Consider the following 22940-nt stretch of genomic DNA (forward strand, 5'->3'; position numbering starts at 1 on the left):
TATGCATCTTATAATCTCTCTCGAACTGCATTGCATTAAGTTGTGAAGAGACACATAATTTATTTATTTAGCTCGAAAAAATATCAGACGCTGAAGTTTCGGTATAAATCACAAATTTGTGGTGATGTTAATGTATTCATACAAAAACCATTTATTATCATCCTGAAAACATAAAATAATGATCTCATTCATGCCTCTCTTAACTCTTATATTGGAAATTGTTATTCATTTACGTTGTCTTTATGTCCCTCAGGTACAGTTTGCACGCTGTTCGCTAGTCCAAGGCGTAGACTTGGTATACTAATCAAGTAATGTCATCTCTATGATATATATAGGCGAATTTTACATTACTTAAAACTGATTCCATGTTGAATACAGTGGCGGCGCGTGCGTATACGCATGTTAGCAAGTGCACACCCAAAGATGAATAAATTATAAAAGAAAACTATTCCTTTGCAACGCGAAGGATAAAAGTACTGTCTGCATCTGCAAGAAACATGAGCCTTCGAACGCTACAGCTATCTCCTTTTCGAATTCACCGCTCTACAAGTGTGCGATCCCGTGGCATCACGCCGGGCGCATTTTCGGTCTGTGCGATCGCTTGAATGAGCTCTGGCGGGACGAGGTAAGCGGGGGGGTATGTGCTGTTCAAAGGGGCGATGGGAGCAGACTCAAAACCATGCGAATGCGCACGCGCATGTTTTTGGTGACAGACTAGCAGGTAGTGTAGTGGTGTAGCCGCCACCTACACTACCTGCGCCCAGGATCCTAGTCCGTCTACAGAGCCATCTGTATAGCCGTTTTCTAAACTACTTCCTCGTAAGGAAAAGAGAATGAATTTCAACTACCGTCACTTGTAAAGGTGTGTTGAGAATAATTATTTTCATACATGCAAATATTATTTCTGTTCATGCAATTTTAAGGGTAGAGTGTACCAGTGATATGTTTTGCTGGCTATGTATTCTATTACGACGAAATATGACGCTCATGGATTAGGATTAATATAATTAAATCATCCTATATCTGCCCTAATGCACACCCAAGATAAATTACCACCAGCCGCCACTGGTTGAATATCGTATTGCTACGTTTTAATTTCCCAAATTTGAACGCCGAACGAAAGTAGAACATTGAAAATTATTTTTTCATCGACATCTTGTGGCGAAAAATATTATTTATCATCAAAATTCGCTCAATCTTGTATAATTAAATGGATTTTCTGATCATTCATGTTATCCAAAGTTATCCTCAAATATTTATTAATTTAATTTTAATATCATTTACTCTGAGTATGTACATAAGCAGTTAATTATGTAACACACTCAGTATTAATTTATGATTATAAGTTAAATTGACTATGGACTCGTTCACCAGTTTTTTTGGCCGATATTGATGGTGTTATAAGAGATGGACCGTTATATATTTTCGTTTCTCGATCCGTCGCCTGGTCCTCGAGGTATTCGTAGTGAAAAATCGACGGCCTCAACCCTTTCGTTGATAAATTGTTGGTGTCATAAACTTATGACCAGCTGATCACCACATCCCACAGTGGAGTAGCCTTGAATTTCGTTCGGGGGGATCCAAAACCAGGGGGAAACATTTTTGAAAAACAGGGTACTAAGTAAAGTGTTTAAAACTAATTTTAACACTTTTCATAATCTAGAAACTTCATTTGTCAAAGAAATCTTTTGTAAATTCATTATTTTTCAATATTTTGTTTTCCTTTAGGAAAAAGTGATTGTGTTATCATATTTCGGGGGATAGGGTCCGGACCCCCCGGAGCCCCCCCCCCCCCCCCCTCGCTACGCCATTGGCATCCCTTCCACTCTTCTTCCTCGCCCGTTGACCTAACGTGATTCAATGTTTATTTACACTCATGTGAGCGATTCATTTCCTCGATGAGCGGTTCTGCCTGAACGAGTTAATGAACTGTGACTCTAATATCGTAACCAACTCATGAAAAGTGGCGCGGAATCTTACGCGGTTTTTTCACAAGGTCTTTATTAACTTACTTCGTCTGTTTCACTGATGGAAACATGTTATTTTTTTATCCCACTTATCACAGAGGACCGCATAGAAACGATTCGAAAATGGGAGTCGGGTTTAAATAAGTAACAGGTTATATAGTGTAACACAGGGGGGGAGATGTATCCCCTCAACCCCCCCATAGTTACGCCACTGATTCTTAGGTCTTCAAAGACAGTATGAGCCACCTTTTTTCGAAAATCAATATTTTTATTAATCACTGAGCTTCATGGTAAATGTTAATGATTTCATTCTTCATAGTAACAGAAGGTGTCATGGGAAGAAATAGTCATAGCGTCCTCCTAGCGAACAGAGGATTGTAGGTGTGATTGATGGAATCCTAGAAAATATGGTTTTTGTCCTTGTATTTTTAAATGTTGTTTACAAGTTGACTTGCATCGTTTCAGGCATTGCTATTTCGCGCATTATATGAGGAAGTTTTTGGTAGCCTTAAGGCCTTACTTTTACTATATAAAATTATGAAAATAATATTAAATTGGATTTAAAAATCAATCTAAAATTCACATTTACATTCTAACTAAAAAAGAATAAAATAAAATTAGATTAAAATAATACATTAACACATTTCCATAACAGTTTAAAATACACTATATAGTAAACCGTAAGCTTTTCTTCTCTCTGATGTGAGAATAAATCGTAGGTGCTAATCCTTACTCTCCTACACTCTTTTTAATAAACCTAAGCAGTATCCTCCGATTACAAAAAAAATCTGATTAAAAAAACTATTTAGTGCATTTTACACGGTTTTTGGATCTTATGTTTTTAAATATTTTTTATTTTATTTTCAATCAAGAGAAAATGGATGAATGAGGAATGTTTTTTTTTCGTCGTGATTTATTTTTCCCTTCTATCAGCAGCGTAGTCATGAATTTTGTTCAGGAGGGGGTCCAAAACTAGGGGAAAAATGTTTGAAAAACGGGGTACTAAGTAATGGGTTTTGAACTAATTTTAACACTATTCATAATCGAAAAAGCTTCATTTGTTAAAGAAATATTTTGTAAATTGATGATTCTTCAATATTTTTTTCTTTTATGAAGGAAAATAATTGTATTTTTATGTTTCGGGAGGGGTTGGGACCCCTCCGCCCCCCCCCCCCCCCCCTTGGCTACGACACTGCCTTCTATCCACCGAATTCTTTAAATCAATTGCCATTTCGGATCCGTATAAACGACCTCATTTATATATTGTACCAGCAGGCCACCCGGCGTTGCGGGGGAAGGATAGTTCCCAGGGATGTGGGAAACTTGGCACTTGGGTTTCATGATCGTGTTCGATTTTTATTTGTTCCATGACCGTGTCAAGAGTTATGCCTACACGGCAGGATGTCCAACCGCAGAGGTTGTATGACGTGACTTAACAAACGTTAATGAGAAAATTGACGTGAGGCAGCAACCGAAAGTAGCACTATGGGGTTTGTAAACTTGAGATTCTCGCACGTACTAACTTAGGTGGCAATCCGTGTAGCCGTATGGAAATGCGTAGCGGACAGACAAACGGACATCCTCTTTTAAAAATATAGATAATGCATTGGTGCCATCGTCACGTCAGGTGGCCATGCGCTGATTTATTTGGACCTCGCATTTTCATTAGCGAAATTCCTGTGTACTTCACACTTCATCCGTAGGACCTTATTTCAGTATTATTATCATTATCATAAATATCTTGGAGGTTAGGTGAAAGGGATGCAAAACTTTTATGCCGACGTTTCGGTTTATTTATAAACCATCTTCAGGACTTTAAATGAAAAACGAGGGTACAATATTGATAGATAAACTAAATTAAAAGTTACGAACAATATTTTTTACAATATTATAATCAAAAAAAGAAGACACAAGAATTTTGACTTACTTACCTTATTTGAGAAATGAGTGTAGCGGGTGTGAGTCGACGACTGATGATTCGTGATGAGTCGACGGGCTCCTATCGCGGCCGCCGCGGAAGGAGCCCGTCGACGCCCCTGGGGTAGGGAAAGGGTTGGAAGGGATGGGATGGAGTAAAACACATTACCACTATAGAAGCGGAAAGGGCCCACTGACTTCAGAGGCAGTATGAACCGAAATTTTTCGACAATTAACATGTGTATGAATCGGTCAGCTTTAATTAATGACTAGCCGGCCATCCGGCGTTGCTTGGGAAGGATAGTACCCAAAGAAGGGGAAACTTGGAACTCTTGGTCATATTGACCTCTCAATAGGAAAATATTAAAGAACGTTAGAAGAAACACCATTTGTTGGAATGCACGGATAAAAGGACAACAGGGTTATTCGTGGGCTATTTATCTGCGAACGATGAAGGTGCAGAAAACACAGCGCGCACTAAGATGTACAAGCATGGTAGAGTGAATGGGGGTGTTATCGAAAGGTGGGAGAGTAAGCAGAGGGTGGGGAATGGGAGGTAGGTGGCGCTGAGCGCACTTGCAGGGTTAGGTAATGAGAAAACGATGCAAAGGATGCGTCGGACGCTACCAAAAGTCGCACTTTGGGCTTTGCGTGCATAAGATTCGTCTATGTACTAACTTTGGCCGAAATCCATGCTGCCGTATAGAAACGCATAGTGGACAGAAAAACAGACATCTTCTCTTGTGTGTATGGATTTCATTCTTCTGTCGTGTCGGTCAACGCGTCTGCCAAGCAACCAGAGGATTTCAGGTTAGAATCCTGGAAAATTCTGTTTATATCCAAATATTTTTTAATGCCGTTTACAAGTTGACTTTACGCGTCTTCCATCGTTTTATGCTTTGCTATTTCGTTTTTTTTATTTTAGGAAGTTTTTGGTATCCTTATAGGCATCATGTTTTTAAATAATATTAAAATGGATTAAAACATTAATTTAAAAATCAAAATTTCATTTCTAACTTAAAAGAGGAAAATAAAGATAAAACAAAAATATTTTTAGAAACACCCTTTTCGCAAAACAGTATAAAATACAATATGTATTAATAAAAAAATAAGCTTTTCATCGCTCGGAAAATATTGCAAGATGCCAATCCTTACTCACCCGCTACACTCATTTCCGATAAACCTAATCAATACCCACGCTTTATTTTCCGTGATGAAAAGATTATTTTTTTTAGCTTTTTTGTGCATTTTGTACTGCTTTTTATTATTTTTTTGTTTTTCTCCGTAGGTTGGATTGTTTTGCGGTCGCTGCCCCTTCCTCAGCCGCGCGTCTTACGTGGGCGTGGATGAGTCATTCATGGGGGGGCGCTTCTAAGGGTTAGCGGCTCAATTCCCCTCCCCTGGAAAAATATCCTGGAAAAATCCCTTGCGTCATTAGCCGTTGGAGATCTCTTGTTCGGCGCGGCGCGGGCCAATCACTTGGGGGGAAGTTGGGGGACTAGGGTTCCTCCGCTGAACTCGTCGACGAACTGCCTCGCGCACTTGCGCATCACAATTCTGCTCGATTTTTATTTTCGTGTAAGGGGTTGGTGGATGCATTATTAGAAGTTTCTCTTGCTAAAAATTCTTATTCCAGTACCATCTGCTCTTGAGTACGGTTCTCTAGACCTCGGAGGTAACCGTTACGCCGTTTTAAATGTAGGTACCGATTTTGTTTTCAATTTAACGTGATCGCTTACTTTGACGAGGGACGTCAAGCGATTTTTTTGTGTTATCGATCGCGTCTTCCAGATTATTTAGGGTTTTTGTACTTAATTAGATAACTTCGTCCATTGGAGTGTGGTTAGCACAGTATACATTCGAGCGGGTTATTTACCCCTCCCACCACCCAACTGCGGCGTGCTTTTCGCTGGTTTTGGGATCTCCTAGAGTCCGAAGGCTGCACGTCATATTTCCACCCGTTTTGGATTTAGGTGAGTTGAATATCTTGTTTATTAGGTACGCGGCTTATTTTAACAATCCTTGATCAAATTCACTTACTCATTCTTAACTGTGTGGTATTCCAGTATAAGGTTTCTAGATTAGTTAACTTTTACTTATATCACTACTTTTATACGTAAAGCGACCCGGGCTAACCAAGAAACTTCGATCAAAATCAAAAAATCTTCGATAAGCGGTTCCTTCCCTGCCAAACACCCTAGAGGTACACGCAGGGTATTATGTAGTTGGTAGCCAATGGGGTAGAGCGCTTGGCTGTTAATGGAAGGGTGTCGGGTTCAAATCCCGAGTGAAGCCTCCGGACTCCTCCAAACAAAATCTTCGATGTGCGAGGTGACCTAGTTAAAGGAGCTGGCATTACTACCCTGAATGTGTGATATTCACGCGTCGGTGGTTAAGTCTGGGGTTATGTCTGTAGACACCAAGCGTCGGGTCGGATCACTAAGTAAGCGTGATCCAATGTCAACGTTTTAACATCAAAGAAAGAATTTGATCGTGTACGTGTTTAAGAGGACAAGGAACTAATAGGGTTCACTGAAGTGTTGCTGCAAACCATCGTGATTTCCATTTTGATACTTAACCTTGACTAAGTTTCGATTAAATTTTTCAGTACATTCTTAGGTAAGCATGTAATTTCGAGGCGCTATTCATTTTAGCGTCGCAGCTAAGGAAGAAATAGTCTCTCTCTACATGTAAATTATCGTTTTGCTTCATTTTTTAACGGATATTCATGTAGTTGCGACATGAAAAATTAATATTTCACGTAATAGCTGCTGGAGTTGGTCATAAACAGTCCAAAGTATTCAGTAAGCATTTCGTATTTTATTAATAAGCATGCTATTGAAAATGCTTACATATAACTATCGATTTTTTAAACTTATATCCATTTTAAAAATGCAGCGCTGCATAGAGTTTGCTTGCAAAAATACGGCACTAATCGTTACTAACACTTTTTGAACGTTGCGCTTTCTGCCGGGGTTGTGAGTCCCCTTAAGTATTTATTTTTCTTAGCCGCGGCTGATGTGTAATCTACGGTGTAGTGTCAGCAGTAGCTTAGTTACCGGCAACGATTACTTTCAGTAAAATATCTTTTATGATTGTTGCATTAAAATACTTAACTTTGTATATTTGCTTAGTAATATTTAGCAGTTAATATTTTTCTTCTCTATAGGAACATCTGACCTGCTGTCTATTATTCGTTGTTTCCGCATTATTTTCCTGGATACCACGTGACTAAGTGGATGGAGAATTTGATAAATGGACTGCTCATCTGTCGACTTAATGAGAAAAGTGAAGCTGTTATTACTCCCTCCCTGCCAGGGACCGCTGTCATCTTCACTCTCTACGTTTGTTTCATATCCATCTTCACGTCTGCGAGTAAGTAGAACACTTGGCTTGCTGTAATACGTATTAATTTCTACCTAGAAAGCGTCACTTCGTTGATGCTTCCACACAGATAGTGGCATGAACACTTCCCATAGTTGTATTTGTATTCCTACAATGTTCTGTGCGGCAATTCACAATTTAAATAGCCATCACAGATATAATTATTAATGATATTATGTGAAATGAATAAAAAGTAAGGATACTTCCTCCACTTATGCTTATTATATCTTGCAGCTCCAGAATATCTATCCATCCTTAGAGGTTCAATTATTTCATGAATTCGGTTAATTTCTGTTGTCACATTTTTACTAAGTGCGCCATTAGTGTAGCAATTTTCGCATTGATATTGAAATAAAATATAGGATCAATGGAAAATCTGTTTAAACGATTAGTTTTAATTACTATCTAATTAATTTAATGACTAATTCCAACGTAGAGAATCGTTATTTCATTTTATCTGGTCAATTTTCTTCAGAACTGTCAGTAGATTCAATCCGTTTCATATTTTAACCCTACGTTACCCTCTACTTTTCGCCTTAATTTACTCCATTGAATACTTGCAACATTTATCTCTTCCTTATTAACCAGAGTAAATTTTCTACACCATGAAACGCTCAAGTTGTACTTGACCCTTCCCCAGCATTTTCCTGACATTATTATACAAGGTTTTCCAGTTATTTTATCCGAATGTTGAATGCCTCCAACATTCAATGTTTTGATGTACATTTTTCTTAAACTTTCTGAATACATTTCTTTATTAGAGAGGCATGGTTAAATAGCGTTTTAAATTGAATGCTTCTGTAAAATTTTCACTCAAAAATATCGAATAAAACTGTTGATACCTTTGTCAGTTATCCATCCAATTTAATTGAATGAAACGCATGCACGATGAATAGTCACTAAGCTGATAGAAAGAATTATTTTAATAAATACAGCATTTATTGTTTGAATATGTCATATCTCCGATCAGCTGTTTGTTACCCACAGATTCACGACGCAGAATTTGAAGAAAACATTTTCCCGCTAAATAACGTGTGAAAGTTCGAACTAATTCGCACATACTCGAAGATTATGTGTTGCCAATTAGATTAAATAGTCTCCACCACGTTTTATTTGTCATTCAGTTTCGGAATCACACCCCCTTTAAGTAGGTTGAGCCAATTTTAGACAATGGGCCGCATCCCAAGAAAGTTGGGGAAGTCCAATAGTAGCGTTACTCGTTGGGATATTCCGGCTGCCTTACCACGTGGTTCTCGCCTTCGTAGAAATCAATAAACTTGACCCAGGTCCGTCTCATCTGTTACGCAGTGCTCTTGTTTTAAGCGTGCTAAGTACACATTTCTGCGTAACCATCGATCATAGTCATGGGCGTACCCAGCGAGGGGAAGGGGGGGAGGGGCCGCCCTAGAAGCGAAAATAAATTTAGAGCAAAACAAAAGTTATGAACAAATTTGCCTTTTGAAGAAAAATGATATTAGTATAAGACATGCTAAAATAAAAATCATTATTTTTTCAAGAAAAATAATTATAAAAACTAATAAATTGCTGTCATAATTTCCTTACAATTTTGGTTTTATTAACCTTTTCTGTGCAAAAAAGTTACAACTTGAACGACCACGGCTAGTTTTGCCCCACCCCCTAGTTTTGATTCTGGGTACGCCCATGTGACTAGTGTATTTATGTTTGGTAAATAATTTTGGAAATTATAACCGTCCATTTGCTTTTGCTTTATTAATAAATTAAAAGTGTATTTTCATCCTGATTCAGGGTGAAGTGGGAAATGTAGGGAACGGAAAAAATTTATATTATACGTTACCACCGTTATATTTTATAATCGATCGCGGAAGAATCGACATTCTAAATCTTGCCGTTCCATAGTCTATAAAGCTATTTTAATCTATGAAGGTCTATTTCCTTTTCGTCGCAGCGTGGGCTCTTCCTGGACCTGGACTCCCAGCTGCCGAGGCTGCTTCAGCAAATGATGGTGTTGGTCTAGTGGTATCGTCATGCGGAACGGTCACCACAGCACCAAAGGGTGTTCTGCAGACGCCTGGATTCCCCAAAGCTTTCCCGGTACCTTTGAAGTGCACGTGGGTCATCGATGACTCCGCTGGTCACGCCCCTGGGTCATCTATTCTGGTGCGACTAACTCAGGTAAGAAAAGGTAGTCTGCGAATGTTGACAGGGGATTGCTGATAAATTGTGATATTTTTCAAATACCTTTACGACTGTCCCAGTCGTGCAAGTTCGGAACGCTTCGAGTGCCGTCGTGGAAGGAGGTGGGACGTACACAATAGGAGTGTGGTATGGCGAGAGAAAGAGGCGGGCGTTGCCTTGTTTTCTCATAAGATTTTGTGAATGAAAACGAAAGACTCTTAAAAAAAACCCTCTATCTACCAGCCACCAAGTGGCTAATTAGGAGTGGTGGGGATTTCGGCTAGCCCCTCGGTCGGAGGGATTAACCAGTTACCATCCATTTCACTTCCTGCTGGGATACCTATTTTTATCATTTTCGAGGGCCGTTGAAGCGCAATCACAATCGGCACAACAAACAAACAAAGGCAACGAAAGTTTGGCAGCACAGGTAACTTCGAACGCCACGGAGGTCTAAAAGCGACCAAATTTATCCAAGGAAAGGCTACGCCTATTGCATTTTGGTTAGTCTTCAAGAAGTCACGTGCTCTTCGCCCTCAACTATTCAAAAAAACTTTGTTTGTTTTTTTTTTATTCTTTGGGCCCGCCTCTCAGTCGCAAAGATATTTGAAATGAACTCGAAGATCAGCGGGTGAGCCTCCAATCATGCTTGAATTTTGCCCGGTGTAGACCACGATAGCGGAGTGCGCTGTAGAAAAATATTAACGTATACACTGTTGAAAAATTGACGTATTTAATTAATTCACAGTGTTTTAGTCCTAAGATTGGTATGTCGCAGCCCTTCATTTCTCCCTCTCTTGAGCTAATTCCTTCTTTTCCCTGGTGTTCTTCTTTCTTGTGCCCTTCTTTATGTGTCATAAGGAAGTGCCGCCTGGACTAGGTTTCATGATTGCAGTTATTTTATGATTATTTTTTTATGACTCTTGTTTCTATCATGGGCGTAACCAGCGAGGGGCAGGAGGCAGCAGCAAAAATCGTAAAAGTCTTTAAGAAAATCAGGACTGGATTGAAACGAAAGTTTTCAACAAATTTTGTTTAAACTTACGAAAAATATATTAGTGTTAGACATGTAACTAAAATACTTTTTCCAAGGAAATAATATTAAAACTAATAAAGCGCTGTTATAGTTCCCTTAAAATGTTGGTTTCATTCTCCTTTTCCACACTATGTTTCAACTTGAACAACCATGGCCTGCCCCCTCTCCTCCATTTTTGATCCTGGGTACGCCCCTGGTTTCTATCGTATTACTAAGATAGAATACCGACATTCCGGAGTTTCCGCTTGGCAAATTTTGTAAAATTTATGTTTTGATCTTTCTCGGGTAGCTTTTCTTTCGATTTTTCCCTCCATTGTAATCCTCACGTTATTGCTGTGCATTATGACATTTCCTATACATTGGGGCTTCTTTCGCATATGGTACTCCACTGTTTCCTTTTTTCTCCTATTCTTCCAAGTACTTCCTCGTTTTTTAGCTGTTCTAATCATATCCGTCCATTTGATCTTCAGCATCCACCGCCGGGACTTGGTTTCTTGGTTGCAGTTATTTTATGATTATCTTTTTGAATGGCTCTTATTTCTATCGTATTACTAACACAAGATAGAATACTGACATCCTGGAGTTGCTGCTTTGCAACTTCAGTAAATTTATGGGCTTAGCAACTTAGTCATTTTTGGCTCAGATGTGGAGTGATATGATCAGCTTCTACGAGCTACCTTCCTTTAGAAATACAACCTGTCAGCTCTGTCATCAAGATTAAAAACTAACTTAAAGGATGCGATGAACACCTTAAAAAATATTTTAATGATATTTTTAGTGCCTTGTAATTGTAGGGTATTGGCGCCTTAAATTCTAACTGTCCTTCTTCACAGGTTTCTACATTTGCCTCCTCTTCTTCTTTTGTGAATCTACCAATAGGGCATGGCCGGTATGTGACTGATTTTTTCTTGGCAGTCGCAGTTTGAGAGAACAGCATGGGGAATGTGTAGCCCTCATTCGATGAGATGAGTGTATTTTGAAATTTTCGTGAATATGGGACATTTCGTAACATTAATTTCTTTTCTCGCTCGAACTTTCTTTATCTGAAGTTGCTATCGATGTATTTTTTCTCCTCCTGGCTCCGTTATGCTGACTAGAGTTCTGTTGACATTTGTAATTTTCAGTTGTGTTTTGTCTCTGTTGGTTGGTTACCAAGATTGTTTATTGATCTGTATTTGTTAACAATCCTTATGTGTGTGAAGTTAAAATACGGTACTACTAAAACTTTTAAAATATGAAGAGTTATTGCATTTAATTCATTTACAACTACCAGTGCTTTCCAATAAAATACCAACATAGGTTATGGGCCCAGCACTGGTAAATTATAAGAAGTAAGTGAAGTCTTCATAATGTCGTCTGACGCATCCGGTATATCGTCTCACATTAAGCCGTTGTGTGGGCGTGAAGGATATCCAACTTGGAAATTTAAGCTGAAGGCGTATTTAATAGATCAAAACTTGTGGCATGCTGTTGATGGATACCCAAATGATGATCATACTGATGCTGCTTCAAAGTCCAGGAAGGATGAGCGTGCCCTAGCTAAGATTTGTTTGTGCGTGGACGATTCCGCTATCATACATGTAAGAAGATGCAAAACAGCTGCTGAAGCATGGAAAGTTCTTGCCGATGCATATGAAGATAAGGGTTTTGCCCGGAGACTTAACCTTCAAAAGACTTTGTACCGGTTATCCCTCGGAGATTATACGTCCATTGAAGAGTACCTAACTGCCGTAATGGATACCGCTCAGAAGCTTGCTGATATTGGGAAGGAGATTCCTGATGAGGATTTAGTTGCTATTTTGCTTGGAGGTCTTCCTTCACATTACGACCCCCTAGTAATGGCACTCGAGAATTCAGGAGTTGAAGTAACGGTGAACATGGTGAAAACTAAACTCTTAAATGAAATGTCCAAAAATGATGGTGCAACTGAGACTGCATTTGCATCCAATGCGTCTCGAACTATTCCGAAGAAAAAGAAGTTCCCGAAACGCGACAACTCTCAAGATGGTATCGTCTGCTATGGATGCAACCAACCCGGCCATAAAAAACCAGACTGTCCAAACAAGACCAAGAAAACGGCACAGACATCGAGTTCAACCCACAAGCAGCTACACAAGAAACAATACACTTTATTCTCGGATTTAGGTGTTGGTGGTTGTGCTCAAAGCAATAAAAATGATTGGTTTGTGGATTCCGGGGCAACTGCCCATATGACTCCTCATAAAGATATTCTGTTCAATGTTAAAAGTAACTCTGGTTTGGAGATTGTGTGTGCTGATAAACGTAAGTTGCAGAGTGACAGTATAGGTGATGTCATGATTCACAAAAGTAATAACAACAACAGTATTAGTAGTATTTCTGAAGTTGTTCATGTGCCTAATCTTGCTACAAATCTTATATCTGTGTCAAAATGTGTTTCAAAAGGTTTTGTTGTAGTATTTACGAAAGAAGGTGCTAAATTTTTTTATGATAGAATGAAGCATGTAGATGTGAAATACCATTTTGTTAGAGAACAAGTAGAAAACGGTAATATAAACGTAGATTTTCTCTCCACTGAGGAAATGACAGCTGACATACTTACCAAGGGCTTAAATCGTATAAAACATGAAAAATGTATGAGAGGTTTAGGCATGGTTTAAAAATAATTTTAAAAAATTTGTAATTCATTTGATGGAAATGCTAAAGAGCTGTTTCAGCACATCTTCAATTACGGGGGGGTGTTGACATTTGTAATTTTCAGTTGTGTTTTGTCTCTGTTGGTTGGTTACCAAGATTGTTTATTGATCTGTATTTGTTAACAATCCTTATGTGTGTGAAGTTAAAATACGGTACTACTAAAACTTTTAAAATATGAAGAGTTATTGCATTTAATTCATTTACAACTACCAGTGCTTTCCAATAAAATACCAACAAGTTCATTTCAAATATCTTTGGGACTGAGAGGCATAGCGAAGTTTTTCGGAGGGTGTGGTCGGAGCGCACGTGACTTTCTGGAAACCAATAAAAATGCGGCAGGCGAGCCTAGCCTCCGGGAAATTCAAACCCTTTCAGACCTCCGTGATGCACGCTTCGTTAGTAAGTTAGTTGTGTTGCCAAGTGGGATGAGAGTATAAGGGATTGAACGAACTACGGCCGTTAAACAGTTTAAAGAAAAATTAATTCCCCAAGGCCGTACTCTTTGATGGGCAGATTGCTAAGAGAGGTAATTGCGAACGGGAGGTAATGGCAAGATAAGACACTAACTGAAAATACAAACGTGAAACTCACCCACGCACCTCGCGGATTTGCTCAAGGGAACAAATGACCGCGTGGGACACACGCACTCAGGTTTGTGGAGCCCTCGCTCACGACAGTGACCCACTCACACAAAAGAAAAAAACCAAATAAAAAACACGCTCTCAGTCATTTGTTCCCTTGAGCAAATCCGCGAGGTGCGTGACTGAGAGCGTGTTTTTATTTTGTCTTTTCCCTTTGTGTGTGTGACGGTCACTGTCGTGAGCGAGGGCTCCACAAACCTGAGTGCGTGAGTGCGTGTGTCCCACGCGGTCATTTGTTCCCTTGAGCAAATCCGCGAGGTGCGTGACTGAGAGCGTGTTTTTATTTTGTCTTTTTCTTTTGTGTGTGTGACGGTCACTGTCGTGAGCGAGGGCTCCACAAACCTGAGTGCGTGTGTCCCACGCGGTCATTTGTTCCCTTGAGCAAATCCGCGAGGTGCGTGGGTGAGTTTCACGTTTGTATTTTCAGTTAGTGTCTTATCTTGCCATTACCTCCCGTTCGCAATTACCTCCCTTAGCAATCTGCCCATCAAAGAGTACGGCCTTGGGGAATTAATTTTTCTTTAAAATGGGATGAGAGTTTTTGATAGTCTTTCGTTTCCATTCACTGACAAAATCCTTCGAGAAAATATGTGATCGCCCGCCTTTTTTTTCTCCCCATCCCACATCCCTAGTGTCGAGCGAGCGAAACATACCGAGCTTGCACAACGGGGCCATTCGCAAAGATATTTGATAAGGATCATATCCTTTGGCGTGGTCAACGCCAATGGCATTGTTCCGCAGGTTTTCGTGACTGGAGGCCTTCGGTTTGAGTCTTTCGCCCGGCTGGACGTGTCTCCTGTCTTCGATGGACGCCCTTGGCGGTTCTCTGGTGGTCACGGGACTCATGGCAGACTCCCTTCCGATGGCCGGCAGCTAATTTTCGACTCGGACTTCGGCTCTTCGCCGCCCCTTGAGGAGGTCGCGTGGATCCGCTCCGCGTCGCCTTACCTCGTCGCTACCCTGGCTATCGACACGCTAGAAGGTAAACTTTTTGTGTTGAACGTACATTTGTATCCCTATAATTATGTCACTTACACAGTGATTCAACTCGAGAGTCGGGTTGGTCTGGTAAGAGTACAGTAACTCTTGGTTAAGCTAAGGGCCTGTAATGTCATACATTCAGGGTAGGGGTTCCAGTCTCATCGCCAAGTCCTTTACCTGAGCTACCTCAAATTGAGTGTTTTTCTTTGGTGTGTCCAAAGGCTTCATGTAGGATCGAACCCTATACCATTCGATCTGAAGTCCAACGCTTCATTCTCTTGGCCACCAATCTTCCCTTTGATTTTGTGAATGGTTGTATTTTCCCATTTTCGATTAGCATGAGGGTTGATGCGTAACGGATTAGATGAGCTACTACGTTGTCTCTCGGGATAACATTTTTAGGCGTTAACCTAACCGAAACTATTAAAAATTTTAAATATTTGTGTTTAAATATTTTCGTTATTTTGCAAAAAAAATATGCGTTCTAAAATACGCAAAGGACATTTTATCAATCTGAATTAATGTTTGCAACTTATTGTGAAAGGTGAATGTTGTAGACGAAGTAGTTTTCCCTAGGTTGAGTTCATGAAGTTGACAAAACGGCTAATTTTATGGTGCGCGGAGTCATTTATTCCACTCGCGTGTCTACATTTTTGAATTTTTCATAAAACAAAAAATAAATCAGAATTAGGAATAAAATTTCCTTTAAAATGATGTTTAATTCATTATTGTGGCATACGCTGAAGGTCAGATATAAATTTACAAAGTACAGCGGCACATCATTTTGACGCCGACAGTAGACACGGTGATAACTTTACGGAGTCATCCGCATTGCACAAATTGTGCGAAAAATCCGCAGAGAAAATAATCATTCGCCTGGGCCAGGATTCGAAAGCGTATCTCCCGGTTTCCGGTCGATTGCTATAGCCAGTTAAGCTACGGAGGTGTCATTCTTCACTGCTGAAATTTAAGGACTATACCGGACAAGGTGGTATGGACTGCTGAGCATATTATGCGACTAGTAGTCGTGCGCACGGTCTACAGCCGGAGAGCAAACCCCGAACTTTGAACTCAAACAGGTGTTCGCTCTTGACTTATTTAAGCTTACCAGGACTAGCCACGGTGATAACTTTACGGAGTCACCCGCAATGCACAAATTATGCGAAAAGCCTATCTCTGTTATCCGGCTTGGCGGTGATTCAACACGTCCTGAAATCCGGTGTCCCGGGCTGAGGACCTCACATCGCATCGGCTCAAAAAATTTCATTTTTTTATGAATGAAAGATTTTTTAGATTAATAATAATGGTCTTTATATGCATATACAACTTGGTCCTCCTGAGACATAAGGCTTGTCAGAAGGTTCCATTTATCCTACATAGTAGCACATTGAAAGTATAACATTTATATTACATTTCAAGTTTCAACTTCATAAACAAAACAAAAAACAACGATACCATGACTCAAAAAATTTTATGAATTTTGAAACCAAAATAGGAGAATTTAATATAATTTGTATGTTAAAGGTTAAGTAAAGAAGTTACAAGTTCACAGTTTCACTGTTTCCCTGAGCTCTGTGCCACATGCATGCATTGGTAATCTTAGACGATGTAAAATTCCTGACTACTCGTATAGCATCTAGGTCCCTGTGACGTCACGTGGAGTGGCATCGCATGGGCGCCAATCAGGCCTTTTTCAAATGCGGTTAAAATTGACCATTACCATTCGTCTAAACTGGGATTTCTAAAACCAAATAATCTGTATATCATGAATGCACTAATGGTGGGTAAGGAATCGCAAACAATGCATTTCGTTTTCTTTGATGAAGGAAACTACCCTATTTTCCTAACTGCTAATCTTTTCACGCCAATGTATTTCTTCTGTTTCACATCCGTATTTAACTGTTCCATATATTTTATTCGAGGTTTTCCTTTTCCATACTTACTATCTACTTGACCCTCGGCATTGTCTTCATCAGGCCATCATGTCTCAAGATATGGCCTCTGAGGTGGTTACGTCTTCTCGTTAAGGTTATTTTATGTATTTTTATTTATACTAATTACCCCCGAAAACAGCACAATGAGGCCTTTAAATCGGGAGTTTTTAAACAATCAACAGCAGACGATCACATCATGAGGAATTCCTTTCTGTTATCATGAGGAATTCCTTTCTATAATAATATACAGGGTGTCCCATTTATCTTGACCACCCGAAATAACTTTTTGTCCAGGTGTCAAGCAAATGTCCATTAGCCGTCAGTGGGACATTAATTAGCATGATTGCCTTCCTTGTAGCTTTGTTATTTACAAAGATATGAACAGCGGTATTTCTTTTTTAAATGGCACCCTATATTTTTTATTCGGCAATTCATTTCCTCCATTTAAAAAAGACATACCGCTGTTCATATCTTTGTAAATAGCAGCAAGAAAGGCAGTCATGCTGATTAATGTCCCCCTGACGGCTAATGAACATTTGCTTGACCTATATTTTTGAATTTTCATCTGGACATAAAGTTACTTCGGTTGGTCAAGATAAATGGGACACACTGTATATGATAATTATAGTAATCCTTGCGTTTCTTACCGCCCTTCTTTTCATCAGGCAGTCACATTCGTGACCTGGGTGTGCTTCTGGACGTCTACGGCCTCAACATGACGTTCGAGGTGTTGCCACCGCCCTCGGCGAAAGGCAATCCGATGGACTTGGGGGCGTTGGGTGGGCGCCGGCGCCAAGGCGGGAAACGGAGAGGTGGCAAGGATGAGGACCTTGACGGTGGATGCTCCTTGCTCGGCTGCTCCGTCGCTGGACACTGCCTGGCTAACCACGACCTCTCGTGAGTATAATCGGGCAATAATCCTTTTCTCTTTGCGACTGGCCCAGTCGTGCAAGCTCGGATTATTTCGAGCGCGCACAGTGGGTTGAAATCGAGAAAAAAGCTAGGAAAAAAACCTAAAATTCTTTTTGAGGATGAAATTCGAAATTTTGTTCAGTTATAGTAAATTCATAAGTCAATGCAAGCCGAGGGAGCAGCCGCGGACTGCGCCACACAGTAAGATCTTCGATTTTATCTTGCCTGTTGCGAACGGTCGCAGATAATTTCTTTGGATGGACACTTTAAAAAGTTTGGTGTATAAACAGTGCGAAATTTTTTATGCAATTATCTTGAGTTAACTTCGTTGATCCTTTTATTATAATCCTACATAAACACAAAAATTCGACGAAAAGCAGGGTCCGCCATTTTGTACCGTATCGGCCACAAATACTACGACTAAGTCGTGAATGTCGATAAGAGTTTAAAATAACAAATCTGTAATAAAACTGAAAATATTTTTAGCTATTTAATTACTACAAAAGGTGTAGTATTAGTTTTAACATGCTGAATTTCGAAAAAAATTCAAGGCAGGCATTTTTTGCGAAATTTGTTCAAATTTGAGGCCATATAACTCGTTTAAAAAAGTAGCCTATGAAAAACGATTTCCGTAAATCATGTGCTAATGTATTGACAATAAAAGTGCAAAGTTTCGAATTCCATGCTCCAAAAAACAATATTTTTTTAGGTTTTGTTTTTTTGTCATTTTTCGATTTCAGCCCACTGTGCTGCGTCGCGTTAGTACCTGCGGCAATAAGGATTATAATTATAGATAATGTTTAATAAATATTTCGGATGATTATTCACGTAGGCACATGTATTTTTTCCGTTTTCCGATTAGAATTTCGTACACCTCTGTTAAAGTTGTATTTTCCATTCTTTTTTTTCCTTCTTAAGCCGTTACCATTGCTCGTGCTTCGAGGGCCACTTTGGACGTCGCTGCCAGTACAGTCGGGAATGCAACCCAATGAAGAACGTCACACGGTGCTACAATGGAGGAAAATGCCGGTGAGTAAGAGTTTTTATAGTCTCTCCGAACTCGGAAGGCGGGTAATGCACCGCTCGAGAGCCCAACACTCGTGTGACACATTGAAAAAAGTAAAATACAATTTTTTTGTAACCACCAAGTGTTACATAGCTAATTGGCATGGCACCGTCGTGTTTAGACTCATTTTGCATGAAATCACAACTGTAATGAAAAATTACAAATTACGATTACCTTTAAGTGAAAATATTTCGGAGTGGAGTGCGATTCGTGACTAATTTCAGCGCACGCGGTCGACCAGACCCGGACTATTTAATGGCGGACGAAGGGTGCCCGGATATTGTTGTACACTCGAGCGGTGTCTTAATTAATCTCTTACCCGCGTTCCGAGTTTGGACAGACTATAGAACTGATTCAATTGATAATCATCTATGTAGTTGGCTACTTATTGATGACGGCAGCCGCATTTGCCACAGAAGGTCATCGGAGGAGCCTTTCAGTTACATTTAGATTTGTGACTCGTGTGTGTGAAGTGAACTTGTAATGTTATGCATTATTCCGTGGTGTAGGGATTTTTCTTCAGATGGTTACAGTATTCTATTTATTAATTGATATTTATATATATGCACGACACGACTCAATGGGATAGTTTCAAAGATAACGAAATCAAAGATAACGAAAGGCATTGATTGCGATTCGTTACCCACCATTAGTGTATTCATAATATACAAATTATTTGGTGTTAGAAATCCCAGTTCAGACGAATGTTAATGGCCAATTGTAACCGCATTTGAAAAAGGCCAGATTGGCGCCCATGCGATGCCACTCCACGTGACGTCACAGTGACCTAGTTTCTATACGAGTAGATAGGAGTTTTACATCGTATGAGATTACCAATGCATGCATGAGGCACAGAGCTCAGGGAAATACCTCTTAATAATCACCTATTAAAATTGCCTAAGGTCGAAATGTTTCCTTCGTTTTATAGGGCATTAATAATCCTTATTTAAGCCAAGCGCTACCTGCTAGCAGCCTGCATCGTATCAGCGCTCAAATCCTCGCCCCACGGTCACCTCACACGGCGACAGCAGGAACCAGAATGACGTCACACGGGGTTTTCCCAGCATTTATAATTAGCCGTCGCGTTTTCGCGCGATTGAAAATGTTCACTTTTCATTTAATCGCAAAAAATAGATATCGTCATTCGAAAATCTAAAAGCGTGAAATACGTACTCCAGGAGTAATAATCTTTCGATTTAGGCATTAAAAAAATAAAAGGAAACCACCCTATTCAAAACTGGTGGTAATGGTGGATAAGGAATCGCAATCAATGCATTTCGTTTTCTTTGATGAAGGAAACTACCCTATTCTTCCTACCTATATATATGTTGGGGTGATGAGTCTAAGGTTTGCTATCATTTGGTATGGTAACCCTGGAAAAATTTTCATTCTGGTATTACCTTTTGACTAATTGCCACTTTGCTTATAACATGGAAGTGATCGCACGTTTATCTCTCAATTTAATAATAAAGCACAAATATTTCCTTCCCTCTGCTTTTGTCTCTGACGAATCCTTCTAGCTACTGCGCCATTTGAAAATTGGTGTTTTTTGTTTGTCTCTGCTAAAACTCACTTAATCTGAGATACGTCGAAACCGGTTGCCGAGTATAAAATCAGTGTGGAAATAACAAAGAGCCTTTTATTATTATTATTATTATTAGTCTTTGGCCTCTGCGCACTGTTTATGCTTCCTCTGAGTATTCCTCTTCGAAATAAATACGCTCCTCAACAGCTCTCAAGCCTGAATCACACGATCATTGTCCCCATCTCTTATCAACCGAAAATCGTAGAAATTTCCTTCCTCATTGTGAATTTTTTCTGTTCTGCAGAAACAGTAAGTAATGGTTTCGCTAGTAGTAGGGCCACCTCGCCTCTGTGACGGTGCGGGATTCCGCATCCCTTCCCTTCCACTCCTATCCACTCCTTGGAGGCGTCGTCGGACTCCTATCGCGGCCGTGCAGTGTGGGCTAAAATCGAAAAAATCTGAACAAAACCCCAAAAATGTTTTTTTTTTAAGTATGGAATTCGAAACTTTGCGCAGTTGTGATCAATACATTGTTGCATTTCTTGACGCAAACCGTTTTTCATAGGTTACATTTTTAAACAAATTACTTAGCCTCAAAGTTGAACAAATTTCGCAAAAATTATCCGCATTGAAGTTTTTTCGAAATTCAGCATGTTAAAAATAATGCCACAATTTCTGCAGTTATTCAATAGCAACAAAAATCCTTCGATAACGGTATTCCTCGTGGCCAGCAGCGAGCTCCGAACAGTGCCGCACGTTCGGAAAATAGATCTTGATTTCGGCGACGCAGGCGGTCACAATTCTCTTTTCCTTTTAGTATCACACCACAGGGCTTTGTTGTACATGTGGTGTAAATAGCTCGTGGTAACTCGGTGATTCTTTTTTTGAAATCCTACATGAACACAAAATTTGGACGAAAAACAGGGTCCGCCACTTTGTATCGTACCGGCCACAAATACTGCAACTGAGTCGTGGAAGTTAACAAAAATTAACAATAATAAACCGCTTAAGAATATTGTAAATTTTGGTTGCTTTTGAATGACTACAGAAATTGTGGCATTACTTTTAACATGCTCAATTTTGAAAAAAATTCCATGCGGGTAATTTTTTGCGAAATTTGTTCAACTTTGAGGCCAAGTAATTTGTTTAAAAATGTATTTCCGCACGTCCCTTTTTCCGTCGTTGAAACCATCGCTGGCACCGTCCTTCAGCCAATCAGAACGCACGGCCAACCAAAATCGATCGTAACGCCACGGCTTTTAATTGAATGTCAGTTTTTTTGGTGTGCTAATGAAAGAAACGGAATAAGCGACGGAAAAAGGGACGGTAGAAATGACCGTGAAGAATCAGAAGATGATGGGTCGAACGATCGATATTTTGATGACTGAAAACCTATCGCTTGAGCCTTCATTCTCAGGGATGGAAAAAACGATCGTATAATACGTCGCTTAAATCACAAGGTGATGGAAAAAGGGGTGGGATTTCCATCCCTGAAGCCATCGAGGAAACATGATCGCGTGAAACGATCATTTTTCAGCCATCATTGGAGCGATCGCTGGAGCTGTCCCTCGAAAGGAATGGAAAAAATGATAGTGTGATACAGGCTATAGTCGTTGGTCACTGCGCTCTGTTTTTGTTTCCTCAGTGGGTTCACCTCTTTGAAATTTATGGTCCCCCAATGAATCAGAATGATTAAAACAGGTGGTTGTTAAAAAATAAAAAAAATATTTTCTTACTAATTAACTGAATGTACAAAAACAGCATTTTGAATACCACCGAGAAAATTATTTACAGAATACTATGTCCACTATCGCTGTTAAGGCATTCTTGCAGCCTGGCCTGGAAATTTTGCATAACCTCTCGTATCATTTTAACAGACAGTGGCTGATCTATAGGGAACAAAGGGGGCTATAGCTCCCCCTCCCTCCATTGGGTCTAAACACAATAGATAAAGTCGAAATTTTTGGAAGTTGCCACTTTGTACAAAGGTACCTATTTAATTATATTTTCCGATATGTTTACCTACTTTGACGAATTGAAATACAAATTAGCTCTAAACACAGGGGCTATTTACACGCCTTTGGTGTGTTACAATGCATTGGCAGATCCAGAGAAGAACTAAGGCCCCCCTTCCTTGGTTATCCAATTTACACTGGATAGGACGGTAATATTTTGTTCGGACCCCCACTACTGCTGGAAGGTAGCCCTCCACTTACCCCCCACTCCCGTTGTCGCTACCCTGGATCCGCCACTGTTGACAGGTATGGCCGCTATCTCGTCTGCTAGTGTTTGTTTGAGAGCTTGGATGGTTCTCGGTGAATCGGTTTTGAAAAACCTGCGTTTCACCATTTATGTAAGCTTCGAACATTTTGATTAAGCGCTTTGCATGCAAAGCCGCGATGCTCTCCAGTTCAACGATCCATGACAGCTGGAATGGCAGACTGTGCTATTGGCAACGCATTAGTAGCCATCCCTCCTTCTACTTCCCAAATCCGTCTCAAGACCAACCACCGACAATCATCCCGTTCACTGGCGTACCCCGTATATTCCCTCCTCAGGAACTCTTACGTGATACACCCCCCCAAACGCTATCCACTCACAAAATTAAGACTTTCCCCCAACACAAATCACTTCCCCCGTCATGCATTTCCAGACTTCCCCATCCTTTTAGCCGCTCCCCAGTCTTCGTCTTTCAACTCTTGCGCGTCTTTATTGTTGCGTCTCCTCTTCGCCCTATCCCGTCATCA

General features: G+C 40.0%; 1 protein-coding gene across 1 annotated transcript in view; it reads left to right on the top strand.

Moving 5' to 3' along the window:
• The first annotated feature begins 9167 nt into the window (after positions 1 to 9167).
• The window catches only part of LOC124167657, a 62338-nt gene continuing 48565 nt past the window's right edge, over positions 9168 to 22940 (top strand). Inside the window, exons 1-4 of the mRNA XM_046545640.1 lie at positions 9168 to 9422; positions 14517 to 14757; positions 17356 to 17587; positions 18521 to 18631. Coding sequence (XP_046401596.1) covers positions 9168 to 9422; positions 14517 to 14757; positions 17356 to 17587; positions 18521 to 18631 — 839 coding nt within the window. The remainder of the gene's footprint in view (positions 9423 to 14516; positions 14758 to 17355; positions 17588 to 18520; positions 18632 to 22940) is intronic.

The sequence above is a fragment of the Ischnura elegans genome, chromosome 11 (genome assembly GCF_921293095.1).
Source record: "Ischnura elegans chromosome 11, ioIscEleg1.1, whole genome shotgun sequence".
In the NCBI taxonomy this organism is placed as follows: Eukaryota; Metazoa; Arthropoda; class Insecta; order Odonata; family Coenagrionidae; genus Ischnura; species Ischnura elegans.